At 38.4% G+C, this 24,944-nt stretch overlaps 2 protein-coding genes across 2 annotated transcripts in view; both read left to right on the forward strand.

The window, feature by feature from the left end:
* The first annotated feature begins 477 nt into the window (after positions 1-477).
* LOC131901250 (ankyrin repeat domain-containing protein 7-like) lies at positions 478-16,759 on the forward strand. Its single transcript, XM_059252468.1, has 5 exons — positions 478-647; positions 2,676-2,790; positions 2,949-3,122; positions 7,200-7,306; positions 16,733-16,759. Exons 1-5 carry the CDS (start codon positions 571-573, stop codon positions 16,743-16,745), a joined length of 486 nt encoding a protein of 161 aa, XP_059108451.1. The 5' UTR covers positions 478-570; the 3' UTR covers positions 16,746-16,759.
* A 399-nt stretch (positions 16,760-17,158) lies between these two features.
* LOC131901249 (uncharacterized) overlaps positions 17,159-24,944 on the forward strand; it is a 35,673-nt gene continuing 27,887 nt past the window's right edge. Inside the window, exons 1-2 of the mRNA XM_059252467.1 lie at positions 17,159-18,565; positions 19,221-19,293. Of these exons, the coding sequence (XP_059108450.1) occupies positions 19,264-19,293 (30 nt within the window). The 5' untranslated portion in view covers positions 17,159-18,565; positions 19,221-19,263. The remainder of the gene's footprint in view (positions 18,566-19,220; positions 19,294-24,944) is intronic.

The following is a 24,944-nucleotide window of genomic DNA, read 5'->3' on the forward strand; positions in this document are numbered from 1 at the left end:
TTTTATAATGAATAATTGCAGTCCCAAAAGAAAAGAAGCACCAAGCAAGATTACAGTGGGGAGGAAAGGATCCACCAAACCTGAGGAAGAGATTGAGGATATGTGCATACGAGTGCAGGAGACCGCCACATTTACATTACACATGCGCAGTGAGCACCATTTGCTCCATAAACTGTCAGTTATGCCTGAGGAAGAACGAGCATGCTTTTGTTTACCAGTGTTGCTTAGCAACGACTGTTCTATAACTGCATGCTTCGGTTTGACTGGTCAAACCGTAGCCTCACACTTGTGAGAGTCGCAGGGTTAGGCTCTCTGGTTGTTAGACGGTCAGTGGTTAAAAGTTCATCATTTCATAAAATTACTTAATGTTGAGTTGATAGAAAGGTGGTCACAGCTATGCTGTCCACCCTGAGGAAGCTCTTCTGCTTTAAGAAGGAGCCGAAAACCCCCTTGGGGTTTTGTGATGGCCCAAGCAGGGCAAAGGGATACTTGTCCTGCTTTCACTGTGGAACTAAAGACAGGTACCGCCAGCCTTATGACCCTGAAAACCAATTTCATGAGGCAGTATGCATGGGAAAGCTCAAAGTGGTGGTGCGACTCCTCAGGAAGAACCAATTTCATGTGAATGATGAGGATGAAGGGAAACGGTAAGAACACTTGGAAGATAAGGATGAGGGGCCTTGAGGAAATCGGGTGATGGGAGAAGCCTACCTTTCCTAGCTCTATTGAGGGCAATAGGGGTGAGGAGAGACCAGCTGTGCTTTCTGGACTACAGTCTCCTTGGTACCCGTGATCACACAGGTCCAGTTTCCAGATCTTCTTCTGGAGAAGGAGAACCATAAGACTAAAGCTCCAGCAGGTTTACTGTCACCCCGTAATTCCCCTATGGAGCATTTTCTTATGGAGCATCGAATACACAATAGAATAATCTAACAAGCTATAAAGAAATGGGAATTAATTTCAATGTACCTAATAAACACAATGCTGTGTAAACTGTAGAAACTACAGAGATCAAGTAGTGTTCCTCATAATGTCTTCCTCCCACCTAAAATCACCCAAAAACATTCAATATGGATCTTTTATCTGTGTGTACTAACATTTATATTCCTCACTGAAAATAACAGAAATAATCTAAACTTGACAGATGGGTGTGTGCTCCTCTTCCTGCTGCTCCTTCATTTTCTTGTTGTTTCTCACTAGTTTCCTGGGGATATCACCCTCCCATCTCCGTAAATTTCTCTTAAGTTCCTTCACTCATTACTTCATATGTTTCTGAAAGTTTATTCAGTGCGGCCTTGATCAACCACCATTTTAATAACACAATGTGCTGACAAGCTCCAAGTTCCCTGAAAGTTACTTCTGACATCTTTACCTACTTCTGATAGAGTTGAATGGAACTTGCAGTGAATTTCATGATTTACAAATCAACAAACTATCTTGCTTTCCCAATTTTGGGTTTACTCGAAGTGGCCCACAGTGTCCTAAATCTCCCTCGTGAAATTGATATTAGATACTGACGTTAGACATAGCATACATCTAATTTCTCTGTATGCTATGAATTTAACTATTATCAAAAATGGGCATTCTTATGTATTTGACTTGAAGTTCCATACTTACTTCCTTTGAATTAAAGTTCCTTAAAAATCAAAGCCAAGTTTGCTGTGCATTTAGATTTTGCTGTTGATAATTTTCAGTTTTTATCAATAGTACATTTCATAGCTTTCTTTAAAAAATCCAGTAAAAGTCTAGAAATGTTTTATATTTATGGATATGTATATATGTATGTATATGTATATCACATTATATATCACATTTCACTTAGTAGAGACACCATGCATGGCACAATGACATGCTATCTTATGTATTAAGAATTGTCTTTAAGTTTTGGCAGTCACTGTTGTACATTATGAATTGTAAATGACATTTCAATTTTAGCTGAGTTAAAATACGTGAAAAACCAAATCTCAAGCTCAGTGGTGTGTCATATCTACAATCCAAGCTCTTTGCAGGCTGAGGCAGCAGAAGCATAAGTTTATTGCAGAACTTGTCTCAAGTTTTGAAGAGATATCCTTAGACTCTAAAATTTATACTCCTTAATATATTTACAAAATAGAGATAATGGAACTAACATTGACTTGAAATATGTTTATTATAGTGTTAACATTCATAACTTAAATACCGAAAAGATTGTTAAGTTGTTGTTGAAGAATATTTTCTGAATAGTTGCAAAGAATCTAATTGAGTCATCCAAATTTGATAGAAGTATTCCTTTTAACACCCATTTTCTGGACAAGAATTCACAACACAGGAAGGCTGAGAAGTAGTTGGTTGATGGTAGTGTCTAGAGTAGGATTCAAACTGAAAATGAGTTCACCCAATAGTCATGTTCTTTTTGCTCAAATAGGCTGCTCTTTACTACGTAGTTCACTAATAGAGCACTTATCTAGGCTGCAACAGCTGTGTGTATTATTCACACTGCGATAAATGGTAGTTGCAATAAATTTTTAAATACAGTAAATTATAAGAGCAAATAAAAATAAATTTTGAATGAAGTTAAATATTTTTATGGGTCTATGGACTTAAATACTATATAATATTTATAAATGCCAGAGTGATTGTGTATGTTGATAATAGTGCCTTACAGTTTTCCTTCAAAATGTCTCTCATTCCCACAGAACTGCGCTCCACTTTGCATGCTTCTATGGCCATATCAATCTGGTTTGTTTACTGTTATTTAAGGACTGTGAGATTAATGCCCTTGACAATCAAATGTCCACACCACTAATGAAGGTATTTCAAAGACTTCAATTTCAGTAATTAAGTTGATCTAAGTGTTTAGAATGAAAGTAAAATTAAAATCACTTAAATATAAATCATGGTGAAAGCTGGGGGAAGTTTCTTGTGTGTTCTTTAAATTGACAGTGTTTTCCTGGTAACGATATCCACAGGCTGTACAAAGCTGGGAGACAGAGATCGTGTCTGTCCTACTTGATCATGGAGCAGATCCCAATATTAAAGATTGCAATGGAGAAGCAGCAATCCACCATGCAGTGTATGTAGACAGGCCAGATATTGCCAGCAGTCTTCTTGAATTTGGGGGAAACATTGAAGATACTACAAAGGTAAAAATTTTCTAAATTGAATCCCCAAGTATTTGAAAACTATATGCTTTAACAGTTGTCATATCTTGGTCCAATTTTTTCACGTTTAAAAGTTGAAGTATTACTTGACTGGCACTTTGAAATAACTTGATCGGTATCCATCTAAGTATTGATATGTTGTTATAGTTTGTTTTTTACCCCATTGAGTCCAATTTGTGCTGCCCACATACTCTTGGGTATGTGACCATCCACTGGAGCATGCTCAGTCCACCCAGGCCACACCTTTAAATGAAAATGACTATCCAGTCCTAGCAGCTATAACTGTCAAGAAGTTCTCAGCTCAGAGCAGAACTTCATGCTAAATTCCTGCTTGCATAATGACATTTTGTGTCACTTGAGCTTCCAACCATCATCTTCTGAATGTTTTCACGGTGACTGTGATGTCATATGAACATCTACGCTGGTGTGCCCATGAGACACTCTTTGCTTTTGGTCATCCAGTGGACCTGGCTCTTACAAGCTTTAACCTGATCTTCTACAGTGACCCCAGAGACTTGAGAGGAGGTTTATATCAATAAGGTTAGAAAGATGGGTGGGTACAGAAGAGGGGTGCATTTGGAAAGTAGTGAAAGGGAAGGGGTGAATATGATTAAATTGCACTGAATATAGCTCTCAAAATTATTTCCAAAGGGGGAGAAGTAAATGTTAATTTATTGAAATCAACATTAGAGAATTTAGCTTACTTTTATGGAGCCATGGAAAATATTTATAAAAATAGATAATGCACTAAAAGGATTATTTGACTTACATTTCCAAGTTACTGTGTATTACTGGGCAAAGCACAGAATCAGGATCTTGAGAAAGCTGTTGACATATCATCTATCCTCAAGAGAGGGAGAAATGAATGAGTCCAGGATGCCTGTTTGCTTACTCTGCAGCTATCTCTGTAAAGTCTTACACAGCCATGTTCTGAAACAAGGCTGTGGTGCCACCCACCAGGGGCTGGGTTCTCTTCATTGGTTAGCCATCAAGATAACTTCCTATAGGCAGCTGGATATAGCTTTGTCTGTGGTATCAGGAACTTGTAATCCTTCCTTCCTCCTCATATCTCCACAGAAACAGAATCAGTGGCCTCTTGAAAAACTCAGAATAGTACATGTACCCCAAAACTGCCTACATACCAATATCACACCCATCAAATATCCAATTCCAAAAGCTTCAACACCTACCCAAAATATTGACAAGCTGTGCTGGGATATAAATCACTTCAGGCTGTGGGTGATACTTCACCTTCAAAATGCTATCACAGACTGAATATTTGCAACTGAAGCATGGTACATTGCACTACAAGCACTTGATTTCCACACATCCATTAGTATGCATGCAGCAGAGGTTAAAATTTTAGTAAACAAACCCAAGGGCTATGGAACAGCGCAGTCCATTCATAACCTCCATTTTCTCCAGGAATGCAGTGCATGCTCAATCTCTAAGAGAATTTTAAAAACTATGCTTCATCCTGACTATAACAAATCAAATCATTTTGCTTTTGAGCCCCTATGATGGAATGGTTCCCTGCAGGTACTTCCACAATCCAACCTCCAAGTGTGTTCTATTTGCTAACAAATCCCATTTCACCTGCTTTGCCGATACAGGTGTTTCAGTCTACTAGCCTTATTTCTTAGTGTTTGATATAAATTTAGGATGTCTGAAGATTCCTTTTCTCCCTTGGCAGTTTGCAGAGCACCACAGGAAGCTAGTACTTGGATAGGAATCACTGGGTTAGTTCCAGCTTTATTCCTGCTAGTCTTTTCTCCAAAGGATTTGGTGTCTTTTGTAGCAAGATCTTACACTTAAGTGACTGGAGGCATCCAAGAGCACTGGCAGTAGCTCATACTGTTTGGGAAATCTCTAGAACTCCCAAAAAGTCTAGGGAATTTTTACCTGCCTGGCACTGTGTATTTTGTTAGCTGTGGAGTTGGGCAAGGCTTTTCCACCCCTTGTTGCGTAACTTCATGTAAATTACAATACATCGTCTTAATCTCACTGATATTGATAATCCTAAAATCATCATAGACTTCCAATATTAATTTTTTAGATAGGGTTTCACTATGTAGCCCAGACTCTCCTAGAAATCACGATCCTCCTGCAATAATACCCTGCACTCTATTAATGGGATTACAGTTGTGCCTTCATTTCTGAATTCTAATGTTTAAAATACTTTTAAATTATTGCTCTATTTTGATTCCTGCTTAGGTTGTTTTCTAAGCAAAATATAAACCAGAAAGAAAGCAATGCCTTGCCCATCTCTAAAACTTCCATTACACAGATCTGTATGCACTAGCTATAGTACAGTACAGTCACTCAGTAAATTGGAGTTAGATGCAATGATGATTAAAATGCAGCAAATACAGAGTATAACAGAGATCCACAACTAGTGAAAATGCAAAGACCAAAGGACCATGGGTGCCTACCACAATCCTATATCTACAATACAATGCCCACACTTAAGTTTCAGGTGACACTGAGAAAGAAAGTTCTAAACAAACAGACAAACAAACAAACAAAAAACTCTGAGTTCCAGTGACCAGGATGACTGTTGCAGAAAAGTGTCTTCTAGATACAAAAGGGATAATTCATCTATGAAATCTTAATAATATGGTTGCCTAAATAAGACATGCACAAGGAAAACACCAGTTGACATGCAAACACTTGATAGGGGAAACTTCAAAACTACACTCGTAAATAAAGAGTTGCCAATTATCCATAACTGCTGAGAGTAGAATTCAATTTTCTCCAGGGATACACTCTAAACTCCTCAATAGTTTATCTAACCACAGTGGCCATGCTTAAACACACACACTTACACACATGCACATGCACACACATGGACACACAGACACACACAGACACACACACAAACCAACACACATACAGGAAGAGAGAGAGACAGAGGGGGAGGGAAAGAGAAAAGGAGAGGCAGAGACATAAAAAAGAGGCACACAGAGAGTCTGCTCACATTACATGGAACCAGTAGGTTGTACATAATACACATGTGTGTGTGACAGTAATAAAAAACAGGTCCTGAATTTCAGAGGGAGTTAGGGGGAGTTGGAGGAGTGAGGGTGTAGAAACTATGTAAATACAGATCTCATGTAGGAAATTGTCTAAAAATAATATAAATAAAAACATTTAAAAAATGTACTGGATTTTCTAAACACTAAGACAGTTTTCAACTTGTAACAGGACAGAATACATTTCAATGTAAGCAATCAAAGATTCTTTGAGTTGGGCGGTGGTGGCACACGCCTTTAATTCCAGCACTCGGGAGGCAGAGACAGGCGGATCTTTGTGAGTTCAAAAAAAAAAAAGATTCTTTGATTTCTTACTCATTTTGAGGTCATTTCTTTGGTGACCTGTTCAGAGCAAGAGGCAGACATTGTTACCCTTGGCCCTTCCTGAATGGAGAATCACGAAGAGCTTCCTCTGTGTCCTCAGCAAATACCACATCATTACAATACTCTGAGAATTGTGCCTGTGAAACAACTTCTGCTGTTGCTGATATTTGCCCCACAGAAGATTTGCCAAACAGTACTTCAGAAATCAGGTTTTAAATACTGGACAATTCCATAGTTTTGTCATCGTCCTTAATTGAATTTTTCTGTTGGGAAATGCTACATCTGCCACATAACTGTCTTTAGAAATACAGGAGAATTTCTGACATAGAAAAGACAATTTTGCTCATCCATGCAACTTAGGATCTAACGCCTTTGCCACTGTGTGTCGGTGTGTGTCTCTTCAGATAAACTCTGAGGGGAGAGTGCCATGGCTTCAAAGTACCATGACAACTTCTGTGACAGGGACCACAGGTCCATGGGTGTCACATGAGTTCTGTAATGGACTAGAGGACTTTGTGAAAACTGCAGCCATGGTTAGAATATTGCAATCTTGAGGATCGTTAGAAGGTGCATTAGGCTAATAAGGAAAAGTCTACTGCGGTCAAGTCTATGGTAAACATTACAATCACAGGGCTACATATATGATTTTCAGTTTAGTTGTGAAATATGCGGTATTGTGAATGATTAATTGATATCATTACAGGATGGGTTGACCCCTCTGCTGCTAGCACTCCGAGAAAGGAAACACCGCATGGCAGCATACCTAATCACACACGGTGCGAATCTTCACGTATGTGATAAATATCAAAGGTACTACACTTTGCATTTTTAAAACACTACTTGTGTTGAAAATAGTCTAGAATAGTAAAAATCATTCATTTCAAATGTGTTATGGGAATAGATTAGAAAAAGTCAATAAAACATCAGTTACATATCTAAAAAATATCTATTACATGAAATGGTTATGCCAAAGAATGATAGTCAGGTTCATATTCCCTTTCATAATGAGAGGATTTTATTTTGATTTTTATTTTGACTGCCATATGATCTTATATGAGTTGATAGCATTTATCTTAGGTTTTACATTTACAGTGTCAGTTCCAAAGTTTTCAAGTTTGCAATCACACAACCTTGTGAACACCCTTTAATCTTCAAATACTTTTGGTGGTGTGCAGAGAAGGATGATACATGAATGGTAGTTGTAAACTTACATATATGGCATGATATTAGTATCAGGAATTGAAAACATTCATTTTTAACATTAAAATTATTTGATAACATTATTACTATCATTTTACACAAATTGCAATTCCATATTTAACAGTGAATTATATTATAATAGAATAGGAAGGAAATGGTGTTCTTTTTCATATAAAGCTTTCTGTACTTCTGGTCAATTTTCTCTAAACAGTTATTCACCATAAACAATTTAAAATACAAATTCTACTCTATAAAGTATCATAGTGGGCTAAGAAGTTTTCTGCTTGTTTTCTAGTTTTAGCCTTGGACATATTTTAGGAATCTGAACTGTGCTTTCAGGATGCTTAAGGCTACTTAGTTAATGGGCAATTCTACACACAAAGGCCTTATACTTATATGGTAAAATGTATACAGTTCACCATTTAAGTAATTGAATTGCCTCTGTCGTTCTAGAACAACACTCATGTATGCAGTTAGATGGGATTGTGAAAATATTGTTGAAATTTTACTGAAGAAAGGTGTTGATCACCAGTTAAAGGACACATTTGGATGGAGTGCTCTTTATTATGCCATTGTGGGGAAACGCAAAACGTAAGTACAGAAGTTAAAATGCTAATTGAAACTAAATTTAGACATGAAATATTTACCAATGTAGTATTTTAACCAAGCGTGACTTCATTATTTAAATGCTTTTGGAATGGAAGCATTTTAGTCAACTCTACTTGCCATGAGACAAGCAAAGGGATAGATTTGTCAGAATAGCAACGGGTGTGCAAGAGTCTTAATCTCAAGACTGATCTATGATGATGCTGAGAATCACACTCAGGAACTTGAATGTATGAGGCGTTTATTTTACCACTCAACTTCATGGCTAAAGTCTCTTTGGGAAGCCTTAATATCTTTGTCTTTCAAGATCCCAGCATGCTCTGGTCGTTCCAAAAATAAAGCAATGCATGGCACAGAATTTTAGTTTTTGAGTTACTTCTTTGAATCTAAACATGTGTAGTTTGACAGAAAATCTTGACACTTCTCTTCCAAATATTTCATCCAACTTATTACCTGAATGCTCAACAGTCTAACATGCTCCCTCAGTCCAAGAAAGTAAAAACTCCTACATATATCAGATAGATATGGCATACATGAGGAAAACTTAGGAAGCATTTATTCATGGGGATTTAATGTGATTACACCTGTCTTTTAGTCCAGTGTTAAATAAACTTGATTATCAGGTTGTACCTACTGATCTGTATCTTTATCATAATAGTTATGGAGCCATGAGAAAAGGGTAGTTGAAAATTCAACTATGTGCTTGAAAATTCAAATTTTCTCCTAATATAACAGTGTTCTCTGGCAGCTAAAACTCTTAAGATTTCTCCAAAGCTGTTGCTAGGCATCTGAACCTTATCACTTATTCAAAGCATTCCAGTATCCTAGAAGACAATCATGGCAAGATACCTTGGAGGAGTCTCTCTTTTCAGCCATCAAATGGGTTTGCAGATATACTAAATTATCACATGAATCCAAGCACTTGCAGAAAGAGGCCAGAGCTTTCTTTCTTTCATAGTAATCTGTAGGCAAGGGTTCCTTTGTATCATCCTCTGTAGCACAATCTGTGTTTGTGACAGATCTCTAGCACCTTTCCCAGGGAAGATGACAGAAAGTGATTGGCCTACTAAGTGCTTTTTCTGTGTAAAGGAACATTTTTCAAGATACTTGAATCTTTACCTCAAGATTTCAGGATATTTCACAACTCTGCCTCAGAAGGAAGACACTGAATACAATTCTGTGAATCTAAATTATATTAACTGTATTCAGTATTTAAGCCCCATCACAGCCCATGAGTATACTTATAACATGTATAAAAAATGATTTTTGTCTTCCATGTAGGTAGATGGTAAGCACGCGATTCAGGATCATTATGACAAAACTCAGATCATTGTTTCCTTCTTGGCTAAAGGAAGACCAGAAATAGAGCAACCTATGTCTTGGAATTCATTAGTGTTCTCACCATAGGCTTACTCTTTATTTCAGTAATATCAAATTCTGAATTCTGTAGCATTTGATAATAGGTCCATTCATGAATTACAGAGTGCTTTCATTTAGGATTCTAATCAGATCAAGACTGAGAAGCAAGTTAGATACTGCTTTACTATTTCTGTGCCTGTTTTTAGGTGGTGAAATTTTCATAGCAAACTGTTAAACTAAAGTAGGGAAATCCTGAGTTTTGGAAACTTAAGTTGGAGCCTAAGGAAACACTTTCCCAGAGCAAGAATACTTAGGACTCCTTCCTATATTAGGGCACTTTCTATCCTGTCAAGATAATCTGGATGATTTGAACCATAGTAAATCTACACCATTTCACTCTGTTCTTTCTTTCTAAAATGAGACACTTTGTAAAATCTTTTAGAACTAATAAATTTGAAGGGTATGCCCAGATGACTTGATGGAATCTTATATTGTCTTTGAAATATCTTAAATATTTAATATATTGATAAATGGTTTTCCATCCATATTAAAATAATAACATTGTTTACCACCATTTCCATACTTGGCAGAAAAATGGTGATTATTCAGCACGACTTACTCCTCTCGAGACAAGAAAATACCTTCACACGTAAGTCTTTTGAAGTTTCCTTCTCTGTAGCCCTTCTGTAGATTAAAAATGTTGCATTTAGAATTTTTCAATTCTCTGTAATTAGATATTATTTGGGTATATACCCAAGAATGGTGTAGCTGGATCTTGAGGTAGATCCATAACCAGCTTCTTAAATAATGGCCAAACAGATTTCCATAGTAGTTATATGTTTGTACTGCCCTTACCTTTGGGCGAGTGGATGAGTGTTCCCCTTCCCCTTCCCCCGCAAAGAGCAGTTTTTATTTTTAAAATGCATTTAAATTATGATAGAATTAATATCCTTTCCCCCTTTACATTCCTCTCTCCAGCTCCTCCTAGGCAGTTTTAAAAACCAAGTGTCTATTGACGGCTGAATTGTTTAAGAAATTAGTTGTATGAAACTGCTTTGTTAAAAAGTTTCTCAGTTTTGCACCGGAATTACACACTTGCATGTAAAAATATTTTTTAAATTACCATACTGTGGTGAGATGCCAGCCTCTCCCCAGCCCACAGCACATTTTAGTTTACTTCATACATTTCTTTTTCTAAAAATGTTGACATAGTGCCTATTTCATTAATAGTTCCACTACACTGTATTGTAATTCATTTTATTTGTTTATTTTATTTCATGTGTGAGTGTTTGCCTGCATGTACACCAGGCATGTGCACCATGTTCATGTCTGGTGCTTGTGGGAGAGAGAAGATGGTGTTGTATTCTTTGGAACTGGAGTGACAGGTGATTGTAAAATACCACATAGGTTCTGAGAACAGAACACAGGTCCTCTTGAAGAGCAAAGCATGCTGTTAACTTCTAAGTTGTCTTCTTAGCTACCCACACACATTATTAAAAAAAACACATTATTTTCTCACAGTAAAAATGAATGCATTGCAGTAAGTGAACATAATTACTTTGTTATACATATCATAGAAAACATGATTTGTATGGCTAAACAAGACACAATATTCAATCCTTTTGTGATTTCCTTTCCTCTGTTTGTTATTAAAAGAATGTTTTCTTTTCTATAGATTTTAACTAAAGTACAATTAGATCACTTTCCCACTTCCCTTTCTTCCCTCCAGCACTCTCCCCATGCTCCCGCTTCTTCCATGTCCCCGCAGGTCTCAAATTGATAGTCTCTTCTTCCCTTATAATTACTCTTCAACGCACACATTCACACACAGAGACACAAATGTGTAACTACAACCTACTGAGTTCAGTTTTCTTGTTTGTAGTTACATGGTTTCAGTGCTGACTACAATTTCATCAGTCAAGCAATTAGGGGTTCCTGTCTGAGAGAGACTCACTATCCCTATCTCAGCAGTCATTAGTTTCCTGCAGTTCCTTGTCCAGGAGCATGGCCCTCGGAGATTCCTCCCTACTTCTTCCTTAGCATGTCTATTGATATTGTCTCTGTTCAGATCTTGTTAATGTAGCCATTTCCATGAGAGACTGTTTCACAGCAGACTTCCTGATGTTTGCAGTCTTTCCATCTGCCTGTTCTGTGATGTTCCCTGAGCTATAGATGCTGGAGTTGAAATGTTGATTTATCAACTGAGACTGGGATCCCTAGACTCTGCTGATCTCTGCTTCATGTCTACATTCTGGTGTGAGACTCAAGAGAATCTTGATGAAGGAGTCATCTTTATCTTCTCAGAAAAATAGCTATTAGATTCATTAGTTCTTTGTACAGTTTTCTTTTTTCTATTTAATTCATTTACTTTTTATTATTTCTTACTATCTACTGTTTGGGGGTTTGGTTTGTTCTTGTTTTTTTTTTCTTCAAATTCTTGACTTGGATCATTAGGTCATTTATTTGTTTATATGCATACTGGAGTTTATTTTGCTGCCAATTTTAACTTTTATGACTCAGTGGTTGCATACTGTACATGGCATTATTTCAATTTTCTGTATTTCTTAAAGTTTCCTTTGTCTCTAGGCATATGCTCTATTTAAGAGGAGCCTCTTTGTGCTGCTGAGTGGAATATATATTCTTTGGTGTTGAGGTGGAATATTTAATTATTGGTTAGGTCAATTGAATGAAGATGTCATTTAATTCTGAGATTGTATGTACTTGGGCTGGATGACCAATCAATTGGAAAAATCAGTGTTTGCAATCACATAATGTTATTGGGTCTGTGTTGATCTGTGCCTTTTGTTCCATTAGGTTTCTTGTGAAGTTGGGTGCACCTGCTTGTGTGTGTGTGTGTGTGTGTGTGTATGTGTGTGTGTGTGTACGTATTCTATTTTGTATTTGTTGATACTTTAATTAGTATGAAGTGCACATCTTTGTCTCTTCTGCTTCATTTTAGTTTGAAAATGATTTTTCAGGTACTAGGATGCCGATACCTGCTTGCTTCCTGACAGTGTTTGCTTAGAATACATTTTGAGAATACATTTTGCATCCATTCATTGTAAGAGGGTGCTTGACTTTTAAACTAAGATGGGATTTTTCATAGACAATAGATAGTTGGATTTTGTTTCTTAATTTGTTTAGGTAGCCTTTGTCTTTTGACTGGAGTGTTGAGGCCATTGATATCTGGATTCATTATTGAAAGTTGTACCTAGATTGCAGTGTTTTATTTTCCTGTTGTTTTGTGTTGTTAGATGCCCTTTGTATTTCCTTAAATTATAGATTTGCTTGTTTTCTTTCTAAAAGTCTCCTCTCACACTTACTCCTCTCTTCAGTTAGAAGTATTACATTTAGTAGTCTGTTTAGAATTTATTATTTGCTATGACTGTTTCAGGCTGCTTGTATCATGGAAGTGTTTCCTCTTCAGCTATGGCAGACAGATTCACTGGGCACACGAGTCCTGGTTGACATGCATGGACTTGTAGTATTTGAAGTTCATTGCTTCAGGCTCTTCTGCTTTTCAGAGTTTTATTTGATAATTCAGCTGTTGCCCTGGGTATGTTCATTTCCAAATGACTTGTATACTTTCTTTTCTTAAGTTTTCAATATTTTTCCTAGTCCTGTATATTTGGTGGTGTTACTATTATATGCTTTGGAGTTTTCTTTTTCTAATCTTGTCTGGTTGGGATTTTGTTTGATTCTTGTATCAGTGTGTGTATATATTTCCTTACTTGGATGAAGAATTCCTCTGTGATCTTTTTATTAATCTTGTCTATGCTATTGATTGAGAATACTGTTTCCTCATGTATGCCAATAGAATTCAAAGATTTGAGCCTTTGATAGTATCTCAAATTTCTTTCCTGGTCTTCTAGCATGGTTTTTTTTTCTTTTTTTATATTATTTGCTAATTAATTATAGATTTTTCTACTTTTTCTTTACATTCTCATATTCTATCTTTTGTTTGATTTGTTATATTGGTAAGGTTTTTCTCTGAACTTTCTAATTGGCATGCTGAAATTTTCAGTATTATATCTATTGCAGCCATTGATCTGGACCTAGTCTTCTGTGTATGGTGACAGCCACAAACAAAAAATGTGGGGGCAGAACAGGGAAGAAGTGACTTACCCAGAAAAGGTTGTGATATATTGTGTACTCTAATAAAATTTGCTTGAAGGTAAGAGGACAGAACAAGCCACTAGATTAAATATAGAGGCCAGGCAGTGGTGCCACACATCTTTCATCCTAGCACTCGGGAGGCAGAGATCCATCTGGATCTCTGTGAGTTATATCCACCTTGGACTACATGAGATTTAATCAGTCTAGGAGAGAAACAGAGGCAAGCAGTGGTGGCACCAACCCTTAATCCCATTACTGGGATGTCACATGCCTTTAATCCCAACACTAGGAAGGAAGTGATGGCTGGGTGGAGAAAGGTATATAAGGCATGAGGAGACAGGAACTAAAGGCTTTTTGGCTGGAACCCCTTTTGTCTAGAGACTTTTCAGCTGGAGCGCTTTCAGCTGAGGACTCAGAGGCATTCAGTCAGAGGATTCCTGGAGTTGGCGAGGTTAGACCTGGCTATGACTTGTTTCTTTGTCTCTCTGATCTTTCAGCATTTTCCCCAATATCTGGCTCCATTTTTTAATTAAAATAACATTTAGGATTCCTGCAACAGAGGGCTCACAGCTTTGGGTCTGGAATAGGATTGTTGGCTTCCAGAGAAAATGAAGTAGCCACCTAGCTAGCAAAGGTAGCTAGGAAACATGGAGGCCATGCCTGCTGCATTTCTTAAGCAAGGCATGTGGGTTTGGAGATAGTAGTAGGGGATAATAGGATGGGAAATGGAAAAAGAGAATTGCCCAACAATGGTGGCTCACAAACAAAGAGGGTTGTCAGCTTGGACCTGGAGCAGGTGTGAGTTTACTGATGGCAGTTTTTGGGGGGTGACAGACAAAAAGAGACTTATTCAGTAAAGGTGGCACAAAACCTAAAATAATGGTAATTTTGTATTCAAATTCTTCCATTTAAACAAATACATCATATAGTGTTACTGAAATGTTTATATACACGGTGATTACTTCTGGCTCTAATGTATGGCAATGGTCTGGTTCCTAAATGTATAATTAGAAATTAATATTCTTATCTGTGAGGTGTTGAACTCAAGGTTTCATACTTTAAGAAGGAGGTGCTCTATGTGTTTGCTACTCCAATGACCCTATTTTTATTTTTATTTTTGTTTATTTTTGTCTTCCTGCTTTGTGTTGCCAAACTGACTCTTGACTGCCAAAAGGCAATCTCCAGAGGTCATACTTTTCCAAACTGTAGTCAAGTCTTTCACATGGCTTTTTCCCATATGCAGTAACCTTTAGAATGTGAATACTGTAGATGAAGCAAATAATGAACCTCTTCTTTGGGGAAAAAAAGAAAAAACTAGTCTACTAATTCCAGATTTAAATTCTGTTTTTATTGTGAGTCATTAATATCTATAGTGCTTATCAGTAAATATGAAGCCACTCATACACCAGAGAATACTTGACTATCCATCCACAATCCCATTTTATCTTTTACCCTATTTTCGCAAGACAGGTGCTCTGCCACTTGGGCACATTTCTAGTATTCATTTTCCATGGGAAGATACTTTCTCAAGGGTAATGTCAATAGGATCTCACCATGTGTTGTCTTTCTTATTTTATATAAAAGGAGAACTGTAGACAAAATTCTAAATGGTCTTAGTAAATAAGAAACACAGAGCCAACTACAGAGTTAAAAGTCCAAGAGATCAGAGCACTAGTGAAGAGCCCAGACAGCCTTATCTTAATACCTGGCTGCTGTCTCTTCTCTAGAGAGAGAGACCTTCTTCCTGTGTGACTTGTCTTTTTATTGCCTTTCTGTTCTGCCTTCTCATTGTCTCTAAACCCAACCACATGACTTCTCTGTCACTGCCTGTCTATACAGACCTCCAGGTCTCTATGGTTGGTACTGGGATTAAAGGTTCAGGTCACCACTCCTTGGCTGTGTCCTTGATCACACAGAGACTCTACCTGCCATGGGATTGGATTAAGGGTATGTGCCACCACCACCTGACTTCTGCTTAGTGGCTCGGTTTTACTTCTGATCTCCAGGCATCTTTATTAACATACAAATAAAATCACATTTCAGCACAAATAAAATACCACCATAGGGAACTATGTTTCTATCCCAGTAGAAAGATCTTAAGTGAGTTATTAAGTGATATATATGTAGATACCTACATATGGATTTATAGTTTTATAATAAACAAACCTCCAAAGCAGCTTTCTCTGACCTAGCCTTCCTAGTACATACTTTTAATCTTCTGTATTTTAGCCATGTGCAGAATAGATATATTCTTTAGGAGGGGATCTTACCAGTAGTTATGTCCAAAGGTGACAATAGCAATTGAGGTTCTACCTTATTGCATCATAGGTAAGAATGAAAACTATAGCCAGATCTAAAAGAGCTCATTAGAACCTAACCACAGAGGAGATTGGGAGGGTGGGCAGCATTGATTTCACCTTACCTCTCTTTTCTGATACCTTGCAAGTCTTTATGAGAAACCTTGTCCAGATAGGTTTCCATAATTTTAGAGGAGATTGATAAGTACAGTGATCATTGCCTCAGGTTCTCTCTGATAGGTTGTTTCATCCCTACCTAAAGGATTGCAGCCGTGTATCTGGGGAATATTTGTTGTGTTATAACAAAATATTTATGCTGTCTTCAAATTGATCCTGGTACCATTCTTCCAGAAAACTACTCTCTTTGCTATTTATTGATGATAGGCACTGATTCTGGCAACGGCACTATTTGCCATTAGTTGGACTTGTTGTCAGTATACATGGTCACCTACTTTGAGGTATCAAGTGCTGATAATTTCTTTCATTCTTTTATTCAATAAATCCAAAGGAGGTGAAGATTTCCTGATGCATTTGTTATATTCCAGTACCATAGTTATTATTTACCCTAGAAGATTTTTTACTCTAGAAGATTTACCCTATGGTATTTTATAGACTAATATAATCGACTGAAATATGTCTACTTTTCATTCAATTATAGGAAATCAGCCTGAAGATGTCTTTTTATTGGGGTAAGATTTTAAGGTCTTTGAATATGAATGTTAATTTATAATTAGAACCAGGGAAAAGAACTAATGTTTATTGAATATTGTGTTCTTCACTGATTCCATCTGATTTATTTAGTGTCCATGATGCATTAATATAATCATATGTTTTAAAGCTTTCATATCCTTGTGACTGTCTTACTACTTTAGCAAAGGTCATCCAGAGAGTTTGATTAAATCTATGATTCCCATAGGTAACAAGTTGCCAGCTCTTGACTGAACTGTCAGCCGGTGCACTCTCTTGTTCCTGTGACTACATTGAGATGATCTCATGTAGAAAGCCAGTTTTCCTTATGTGTCAACTCTGGATTAGAGTTTTCCTGAGAAACCTATCTATAACTCCATAGTCTTTCTTTTGAAAGTTGTTCTTAGACACTACATTGCTATCAAGATTGAAGGGGGAAACCTCTCTTTATTGTGTCTGTAGTGCCATAGGTTTGAAATGAGCAAGATGACAGAAGGCTTGGAATTACATTATTGGAATGGTAGTCCATGTGCACATATACCATGTTATGTTGATACAACTGAGCATCTATTTAAGAGACGTTATGACCTTATACTCAGTTTTGTTTTCTCTTCAAACTACTGGACTGCCTGGGTACAGGAGAGTTTTTTTCTCATTTCATCAAGTCTTTGTTTCCCCATGACACTAAGCATTTTGAAATTTTTTATTGTACATTGATTTTTCCTCATGTTTCTTGACCTATAGTTTAGAATTTTTGACTGCCAGGTACTGCTTCTTGTTTTATTAGAAAATCTCAGATCTGAAAAATTTGTAGTTTTTAAGGAATTTTGAAAACTAATAAAAATATCCTGAGCACAGAAAACTAGATCCAACGTTATACATAAACAGTTGCTCTGAGGGAGAAGCCAAAACTAAAACACAGTATTCTATGGATGTGGAAATACAAATGGCCCAATTTAGATTCCCATGCATTCCTTCACTAAAAGACCAGTCCTTACTGACCAGTATTTGATTGAGAATTTCTGTAGGAAAATATGGGAATGAGTCAAGTGTTCCAAGAATGGTATTAAAAGTAGCCTAATGGTGGATGATTTGAATGACTTTAACAGGGGAAGGGCAATTTCGAAAGGAAAATCATGGAGGCCAATAGGACTAAGAGTTTGGCCTCGTGATTAGTTTTTTAAAGACAATAAAGTTATTTACATAGACACAGGATGGTGAAAATCATCTGAGAATGGATAGGGTTGAACGTAATTTGGAAACTATATTACCTTTTGTGCTTAATTGATAGAAATGACAAATAGATTCCTCTGTTGAAACTTACTTGAGCAACCTGAAGTCTTTATAGAAAACAGGAATGTGGTATCACAGAGGGTGGGCTAGAGAATGTTCAGAACCAAGGGCTGAAATGAAAAATATCTGTGATCCACTGCCACTGCTTCTTTTCCTGTTACCTTTGCCAAATTCCTGTCCTTTTCAGATTGGAATTGCAGAAAATAGTCATAGAATTTTGTAACATATCTAGGCTTGGGATGTGTGTTGCTGACCCTCCATTTAGCTTATTTGCCTGAACCAGGGAACTAGCTGTCTTTCAGGTTCTTTGAGCCTGTACTTTCAGGCATCTGCACCTTCCTGGGATGAATATTGAAAGGCCAGAGAGCATCACTGAAGACTGCAAAAGAGGGAACGAGGAGTGGTATCCTATATAAGGAAGACATCTAGAGAACCTAGAGGGAAACAGAGGCAAAAGTCCCAGGGATCTGCTTTTCCAGAAGTCTCTGCCATCAACCGAGCACATATGAAGGTTTTTAAGTGCTTGGTAGTTTTTGAATCAGCCTCTATCAATGTAATAACTGAATTATTACATTTTAATGTTTGAACACCCATGATAAGAGGATTTCAAACCTCAGTGTGCACATTTGTTTGTTCACTTATAACTTTAATGTTCAAGGATTTCACATCTTTTTCATGACTTTATTAGTTGTTTTACAATGAATGGATGTGATGGTTTCCTTTCAATGGGTATTTTCCATGCTCAAGAATGAAGGTTGCCATTTAGTAGTTATATAGTTTTGTGCTTTATTAATAGAGTAGAATGAGGACACTATTGTTTTGCTTTATTTGGGGCTATTACCTTTATTTAAATTAATGATTAAAGAGTATGTGAGCAATTCATTGTAATTTGCATGCAATCATCAGGACAGTTTTCAAAACAAATGATTTTCAGGTTCCACAAATATATTGACTGACACTATTTGATGTGGAACTATGTGTAACTCTTTCTTGACAAATGCAGAGATTAGGAGAAGTGGAGACAGAAATTAACAGCTGAACAAATTTTATAAAACAGATGTCTAATAACAACAGAAACACCATCTGCTATTCAAATAACTAAACATTCAGGACAAATGCTTTTGTCCACTACTCACTTATTTGTTGTTGTGTGTTTTGCTTCAAAGACATCACTTTGAATCTGAATCACTGATTTCCGTGTGTGCAACAATGGAGGACACAGCTAATTTGAAAACTCAGGTAATCAATGCCTTCTTGAGGTAAATTCTTGTGCTGAATTTCTTCTTTGTGGAGTTTGAAATGGTATAATATAGCAGTTGTCAAAATGTCATCACTTTAGATGAAAAATTGGCTAGAATTTTTTTATAAAATTATGACAATATTACTATATTGATGTTGAAAAGTACCAAAACATAATAATTACTTTAAGGTTCTAAAAGCCAAAAATGAGATAAGAAATAAGTAATCACAGAAAAATTAGTTTGTATAGTTTTACCACAGTGGAGGGAATTTGAAATTTGGGAATATGTTGGGGACCGATTCCGGACAGCGGTGTCCTTACTTTATCAAACCTTACAAAGGCAGGAAGTTCCTGGCCTAACCTCGGGCTGTACAACTTCCTGGAGTACCTGCTAATCAGCCAGCTGCAGGGGCCTGGGACCAAAGCGACCTCACCCTCCCTTAGGAATTTTCCATCCTTCTCTCCATGCTTCCCCTGTTCCCCCTCCCTGCCTGAAGCCCTGTTTATAAGCCTCAATACCCAGTCAATAAACGGAGACCTCGACGCAACTCAGAATGTCTTTGTCTTCCTTTACGCGCCTGGTCTCCTTTCTCTCTCGCCCCCATTGATCTTTCAGGAGGTGCCTCCTCGGGTCTCATCAAATAAACTGGCCCGCGGGACCGGGCAAGTGGCGCCCGAACGTGGGGCTCGAGGCACGGTGACCTGCCGGACGACGGACAACAGAAGGGGCCCCGGAGAGGATCAGGGTAGAGACGCCCGGACTGCATCACTCGTGCAACGCGGGAGAGTCTTGAGGTAAGTATGTCGTCCCATCGATCATGGGCAAAAATTTATCTAAAGAGGCTGTTTTTCTAAGGAGATGAAAAGGTAATCTTAGGGAGAGAGGAATAAGAGTTAAGAAAAAGGATTTGATAAAATTCTTCCAATATGCGGAGGAGAAATGTCCCTGGTTAGTGATTAATGGACCAGGAATTCACCCTCTGACTTGGAACAAGGTTGGAAAAGATATTAACAAATTACTCAGAGACGGGGAAAATGTCCCCGACGCCTTTTTTAGTTTTTATGGTGTGATTAGAGATGTTCTAAAGGAAGCAGAGGGAGATGGGCATGTTTCACATTTACTAGCCCTTGCAGAGGATTTTCTCTCAAACTCCCCCTGCCTGACACCCAAGGGTCCAGAGGTTTATTGACATCTACCGGTAAGAGCGCTCTCTGTCCTGTCTGTGTCTCTGTCATGTTACTTTTGTTTTGTACCGGTCGATCGATTTGTACTTTGCAGGCTCTCACTGGGGCAGACGTGTCCGGACAGTGAACCTGGCGGCGAAGGGAGACGTCCCAGAGCCCTAAGGCCACCTCAGAGGTGACGATTTGGTTTAGGAGCATCTTTGGGTATCTTCCCCCACAGTGGGAGGAAGTGCCACTTTGTATTTTGTCCCGGGAATTTGTCAGAGCCATTTTGTGGGTTTTTTTGTATGTTTTGTTGTGATCATTGTTACTTTACTGTCTCTCCTTCTCTTCCAAGAAAAAAATTTTTTTTAACTAAATGAAAAAAGGGGAACTGCTGCAGGCCGCAGGAATATATCATAAAAACTCAGCTGGTTATGGCAAAGTCACTACCTGGAGGAATCAGGGAATTCCTCCAGAGGAAGCCAAATCCTAAGGAGTTTTTGGTGTTACTTGGCTTGTTATATATCAGCTGTATTCTGTTATAAAAATCATGTGTGCCTTCATAGTTTTCCCAATTGATTTTTCCCTAAGAAGGGCTAACAATGTGCACTGATCACTCTCTAGACATACACATTCCAGGCATTTGGAGAACAGCCCCAGGAAAGGCTTTCTCTGGAATCAGATATTTCCCCTAGCCATTTTCAAGGACTAAAGGAGACACCACCCAGGTGGTCACCCAACTTCCGAGGACTAACAGTGATAACCACCCACAGGCGAGTCTCCTGACTTAAGGTAAATTCCACAAGGAGACACCGCCCAGGTGGTCGCTCAACTTCCGAGGACTAACAGTGATAACCACCCACATACAAGTCTCCTGACTTAAGGTAAATTCCACAAGGAGACACCGCCTAGGAGAGGTGGATGTTAAGTAATAGCTTTACACAGTTTAGCTCGGACCCTCCCTTTTATATACCGGGACTTCCAGGGCACAGAAAGGAAAAGAAAAAAGAGAATGGAAGAACTAGATGGGTAAGAACTTGAGAGGAACAAACTGAGATGGGGAAGAACTAGATCGAAGGGCTAAAGAGAGTACTAGAGGAACGAGATGGAAGATGAGAAAGAGCCAGATGGGGAAGAACAAGATGAGAAAGAGCCAGATGAGAGAGAAGGAGATGGGAGAGGAGCTGATAGGGGAAAGTGTCAGGGACCAAACATGGACCATGGAAAAGTACTAGCTAAGCCAGAGAACAAGCCCCTACCCTAAACCAAAGATAAGGAACAGGTCAGGCAGGTCAGGTAGCATAGCAACAGAACAATGGGCCCTGACCAGTGACCTTACCACCTAGCAGCCTCACGACTTGCACGACTTGCACGTAGCCCTTCACCTGCACGTCCCTCTTCACCTGCACGTACTGCACGTCGTGCACCCCTTCCCTCCTTCCTGCCCCCTCCCATGCTATATAAGCCTTGCTGAGGAGAATAAAATTTGCAGCTTGATCAGAACACACTGTCTTGCTGTCGTTCTCTCGTGTCTCCCCCATCCCTCTCATTCTCTCCCACAGGTGGGTTGCCCCCGTTGATACCCCGCTGGCCGGGGCAGGAAAGAACTAGATAGATGAGAACCTAGAAGGGTCAGAACTATATGAAGGAATTAAGATAGAACCTAGAGGTAGATAAATATAGAGAAATCAGGCAAGAAAGGAGCTAGACATGAGAGCAGAATAAAAGCTGTGTAGAGAGAGAACTGTCACAGAATAATAAAGTGTATGAACAAAACAAAACAAAAAAAAAGGTGCATGTCTGACTGACAGGGATGTGGAGGCCCCCTGATGTCTGTATGATCAAGGACAGAGATCCTCGAGTCTGGATTGTTTTTGATGTGATTGAGCCTGGAGGGTTACCCCCCCCCCCCCCGAGCACGTCAGGCTGTCATTGTTCTTGGAGCTTTGTTGGTTGTCTTGTTGGGGCAAAGTTTTTTCGTGTGCCCTTGGTCTTGTGTGTAATGTATTAATTGTTCTCATTGTTGACTTGACTGTGACGGACGCTATGGGACAGTTCCCTTCTTCTCTACTAGACCTTTGCCTAGCCCACTGGAAGGATGTGTGAGCCACAAAGGAGGGAACTGAGTTCCCCACCCCCACTCCCTGATTGAACTGAGATAAACAGGTAGCTCCTGCCAGGTGGGGCTTGCATACTGCAGGAGGGCTTGCTGGCTGTGAATGAGGCCGTCATCTCAGTGCTGATGTTCCGGTTCTTGGATTGTCTGTATAAATGTTATTTGTTTCTGTCTGCTAACCTCCCTTATTTTCCTAGAGGAAGAGGAGGAGAGAGAGGCATAACAAAGGCCACCTCCGTCCCTCCCTAGCTCTCTTGCTATCAGGACTGCAGCCAGCTGGCTGCTCTCACGAGGGTGGGGGTGCGTGCTCTCAGTACAGGCGGGCAAAGACGGGAGCTCTGGACAGGGCAATGGGGACTGCCTGCAATTGACAAAAACTGTGTGAACACTAAAGAGAGAATCTGACCCTCCCTTCCTTTATTGTGATAACTTCAAGGTCTCTTCTGCTGGCCAGCAGCTTCTCTTGTTAGCCCTTCTCTGTCCTGATATTGCTTAAAAAGAAATGTTAAATTACCAGTTCAAGATACTGGGAAAATTATGCTTTTGTTTCCACAGGAAAAATAAAAATTTACATGGGTTTTGGTCATTTGAGTTCAGTGGGTTACAAATACTTGCCATCATTTAAGAGAATTGGTTTCAAATTATTGTTGGTTAAGATAAAAAATAATGTTTTTATAAAAAATGACTTGAGATATATATATAAGAAAGAACAAAAACATGTTTCAGATTTCTTTGTCTTGTTATTCTGCTGTTACATTGAGACTCCAAAGGGTCATAGTTGTAAAAATGTCTGTCTACTCTACAGGTATGAATGAAAAATGTGGCCACATGTATGTTTGGTTTTGAATGTCTGAGTTTGTATGTCCTTTGTGTTAAGAAATACAAGTTAATACTAGTCATCTGGCTATTCAGATACTAGTTTAAAACATAAACTGTTCTATTTAAATAAAAAAACTGAGAGGTATATTTGACTAATATGTTTATAGGAGAACAAATTGGCCTGGTTATTGTTACCAAACAGAGATATTTTCAAGATTAGGCCTAGATTTGTTTGGCTCAGATACATTTAATAGATAATGGTCCTCAAACCTGTGAAAGATCTGATGAATATGGCATTTACATTATTTGATAAAAAGCTTACTATAGCAAACAGAGACTCTGAGCTCCCCAGCTCCTAGCAATGACTCCCAAGGTCTCCAAAAAAGATATGAAACAATAACAAGAAGATGCCACCTGAATTGTGGACAATGCTGTCCTGACACCTGTCCTGCCAACACTATGAAGACTATAGGAGCCTGGGATGATGACAGTCTGGGTAATGGATAGTCTATGTTGTTTTTTTTAAAATAGACTTAAAAGTCTGCACTCAGGTAAAGTTTATCCTTCTCAGATCTTTGATGACATTGATGACTGGACTAGCTATAGCTTTCTCAGCTTAGTAATTGATTGATCAATGGATTAATTAATTAAAGCTAATAAGTCTCTTTAAAAAAGATAAACAGGTTCTAAATATAGACTTACAGATGCTTTACATTGGGCCAAGGAAATTTCAGTCCAATCTATATTTGGTTCTCTAGATAGAAAAGACACTATAGATTTCAGGGCAAATTGATAATACTACAATTACTAAGACTATGGGTCTAAAAGTTCCAAATAAGTTCGTAAGTTTTAACTCCTGTTCCTAGTTTATATCTATCTCAACAGGTTTCCACTTGGCTGACAGATACATCCAAGCATCATTTGCTGGTGACAACCTATTGCAAATGACTGTGAGCCCTGAACTTCTTTCCAGGGCCTTGATAACAACGTCCCAATGTCAGCAGGAAGTAATTATAGAAGAGAGAAAACATCGCCCCTGTTTCCCCCCACCCTGGAATGTTAGATCAAAAGGGAATTTCTTGTCATAGGGAACCTGAGATAAAGTTCCAAGTTCCTTAAGGATAAGGAACTCTGTCAGCCATCATAAGGTTTTTGGCCTTGTGCTTCTGCTAATTACTGTTGGCTCTTATATCACTGATGTCTTAACTAAATGATGATTCATGTCTGGGTACCACTAAACTGAGGATGCTAGAATTCCAATATCCACCTCTGAACCCATGACACACTTGCAGATGGCAAAAACTAAATAAGGGGAAGCTCGCTTTGCCATTGATAATGGGAAAACTCTTATGTTCTGGTCCAATTAGTCTCCGATATGAAATTCTTTGAGCAGAGAGGCAGATACACTCGAGAACCTGTGTCTATGACTATTGCCCTCTTGTTAGGTATTGGGGCATCACTGCAGGAATTGGTACAGGAACTACTGCCCTCGTGCAGAGCAACCACCTTATGCAGTTACAAATGGCTATGACTACTGACCTAGAGGCC

This window comes from Peromyscus eremicus, unplaced genomic scaffold (assembly GCF_949786415.1).
Source record: "Peromyscus eremicus unplaced genomic scaffold, PerEre_H2_v1 PerEre#2#unplaced_60, whole genome shotgun sequence".
Lineage (NCBI taxonomy): Eukaryota > Metazoa > Chordata > Mammalia > Rodentia > Cricetidae > Peromyscus > Peromyscus eremicus.

Bases quoted from the DNA above. Each gene is read 5' to 3' on its own strand.
- LOC131901250 (XM_059252468.1), top strand. From the start codon at position 571: ATGGGAAAGCTCAAAGTGGTGGTGCGACTCCTCAGGAAGAACCAATTT. The intron at 648-2,675 runs GTAAGAACACTT...TCATTCCCACAG, and splicing joins GATGAGGATGAAGGGAAACG to AACTGCGCTCCACTTTGCAT. The intron at 2,791-2,948 runs GTATTTCAAAGA...CGATATCCACAG, and splicing joins TGTCCACACCACTAATGAAG to GCTGTACAAAGCTGGGAGAC.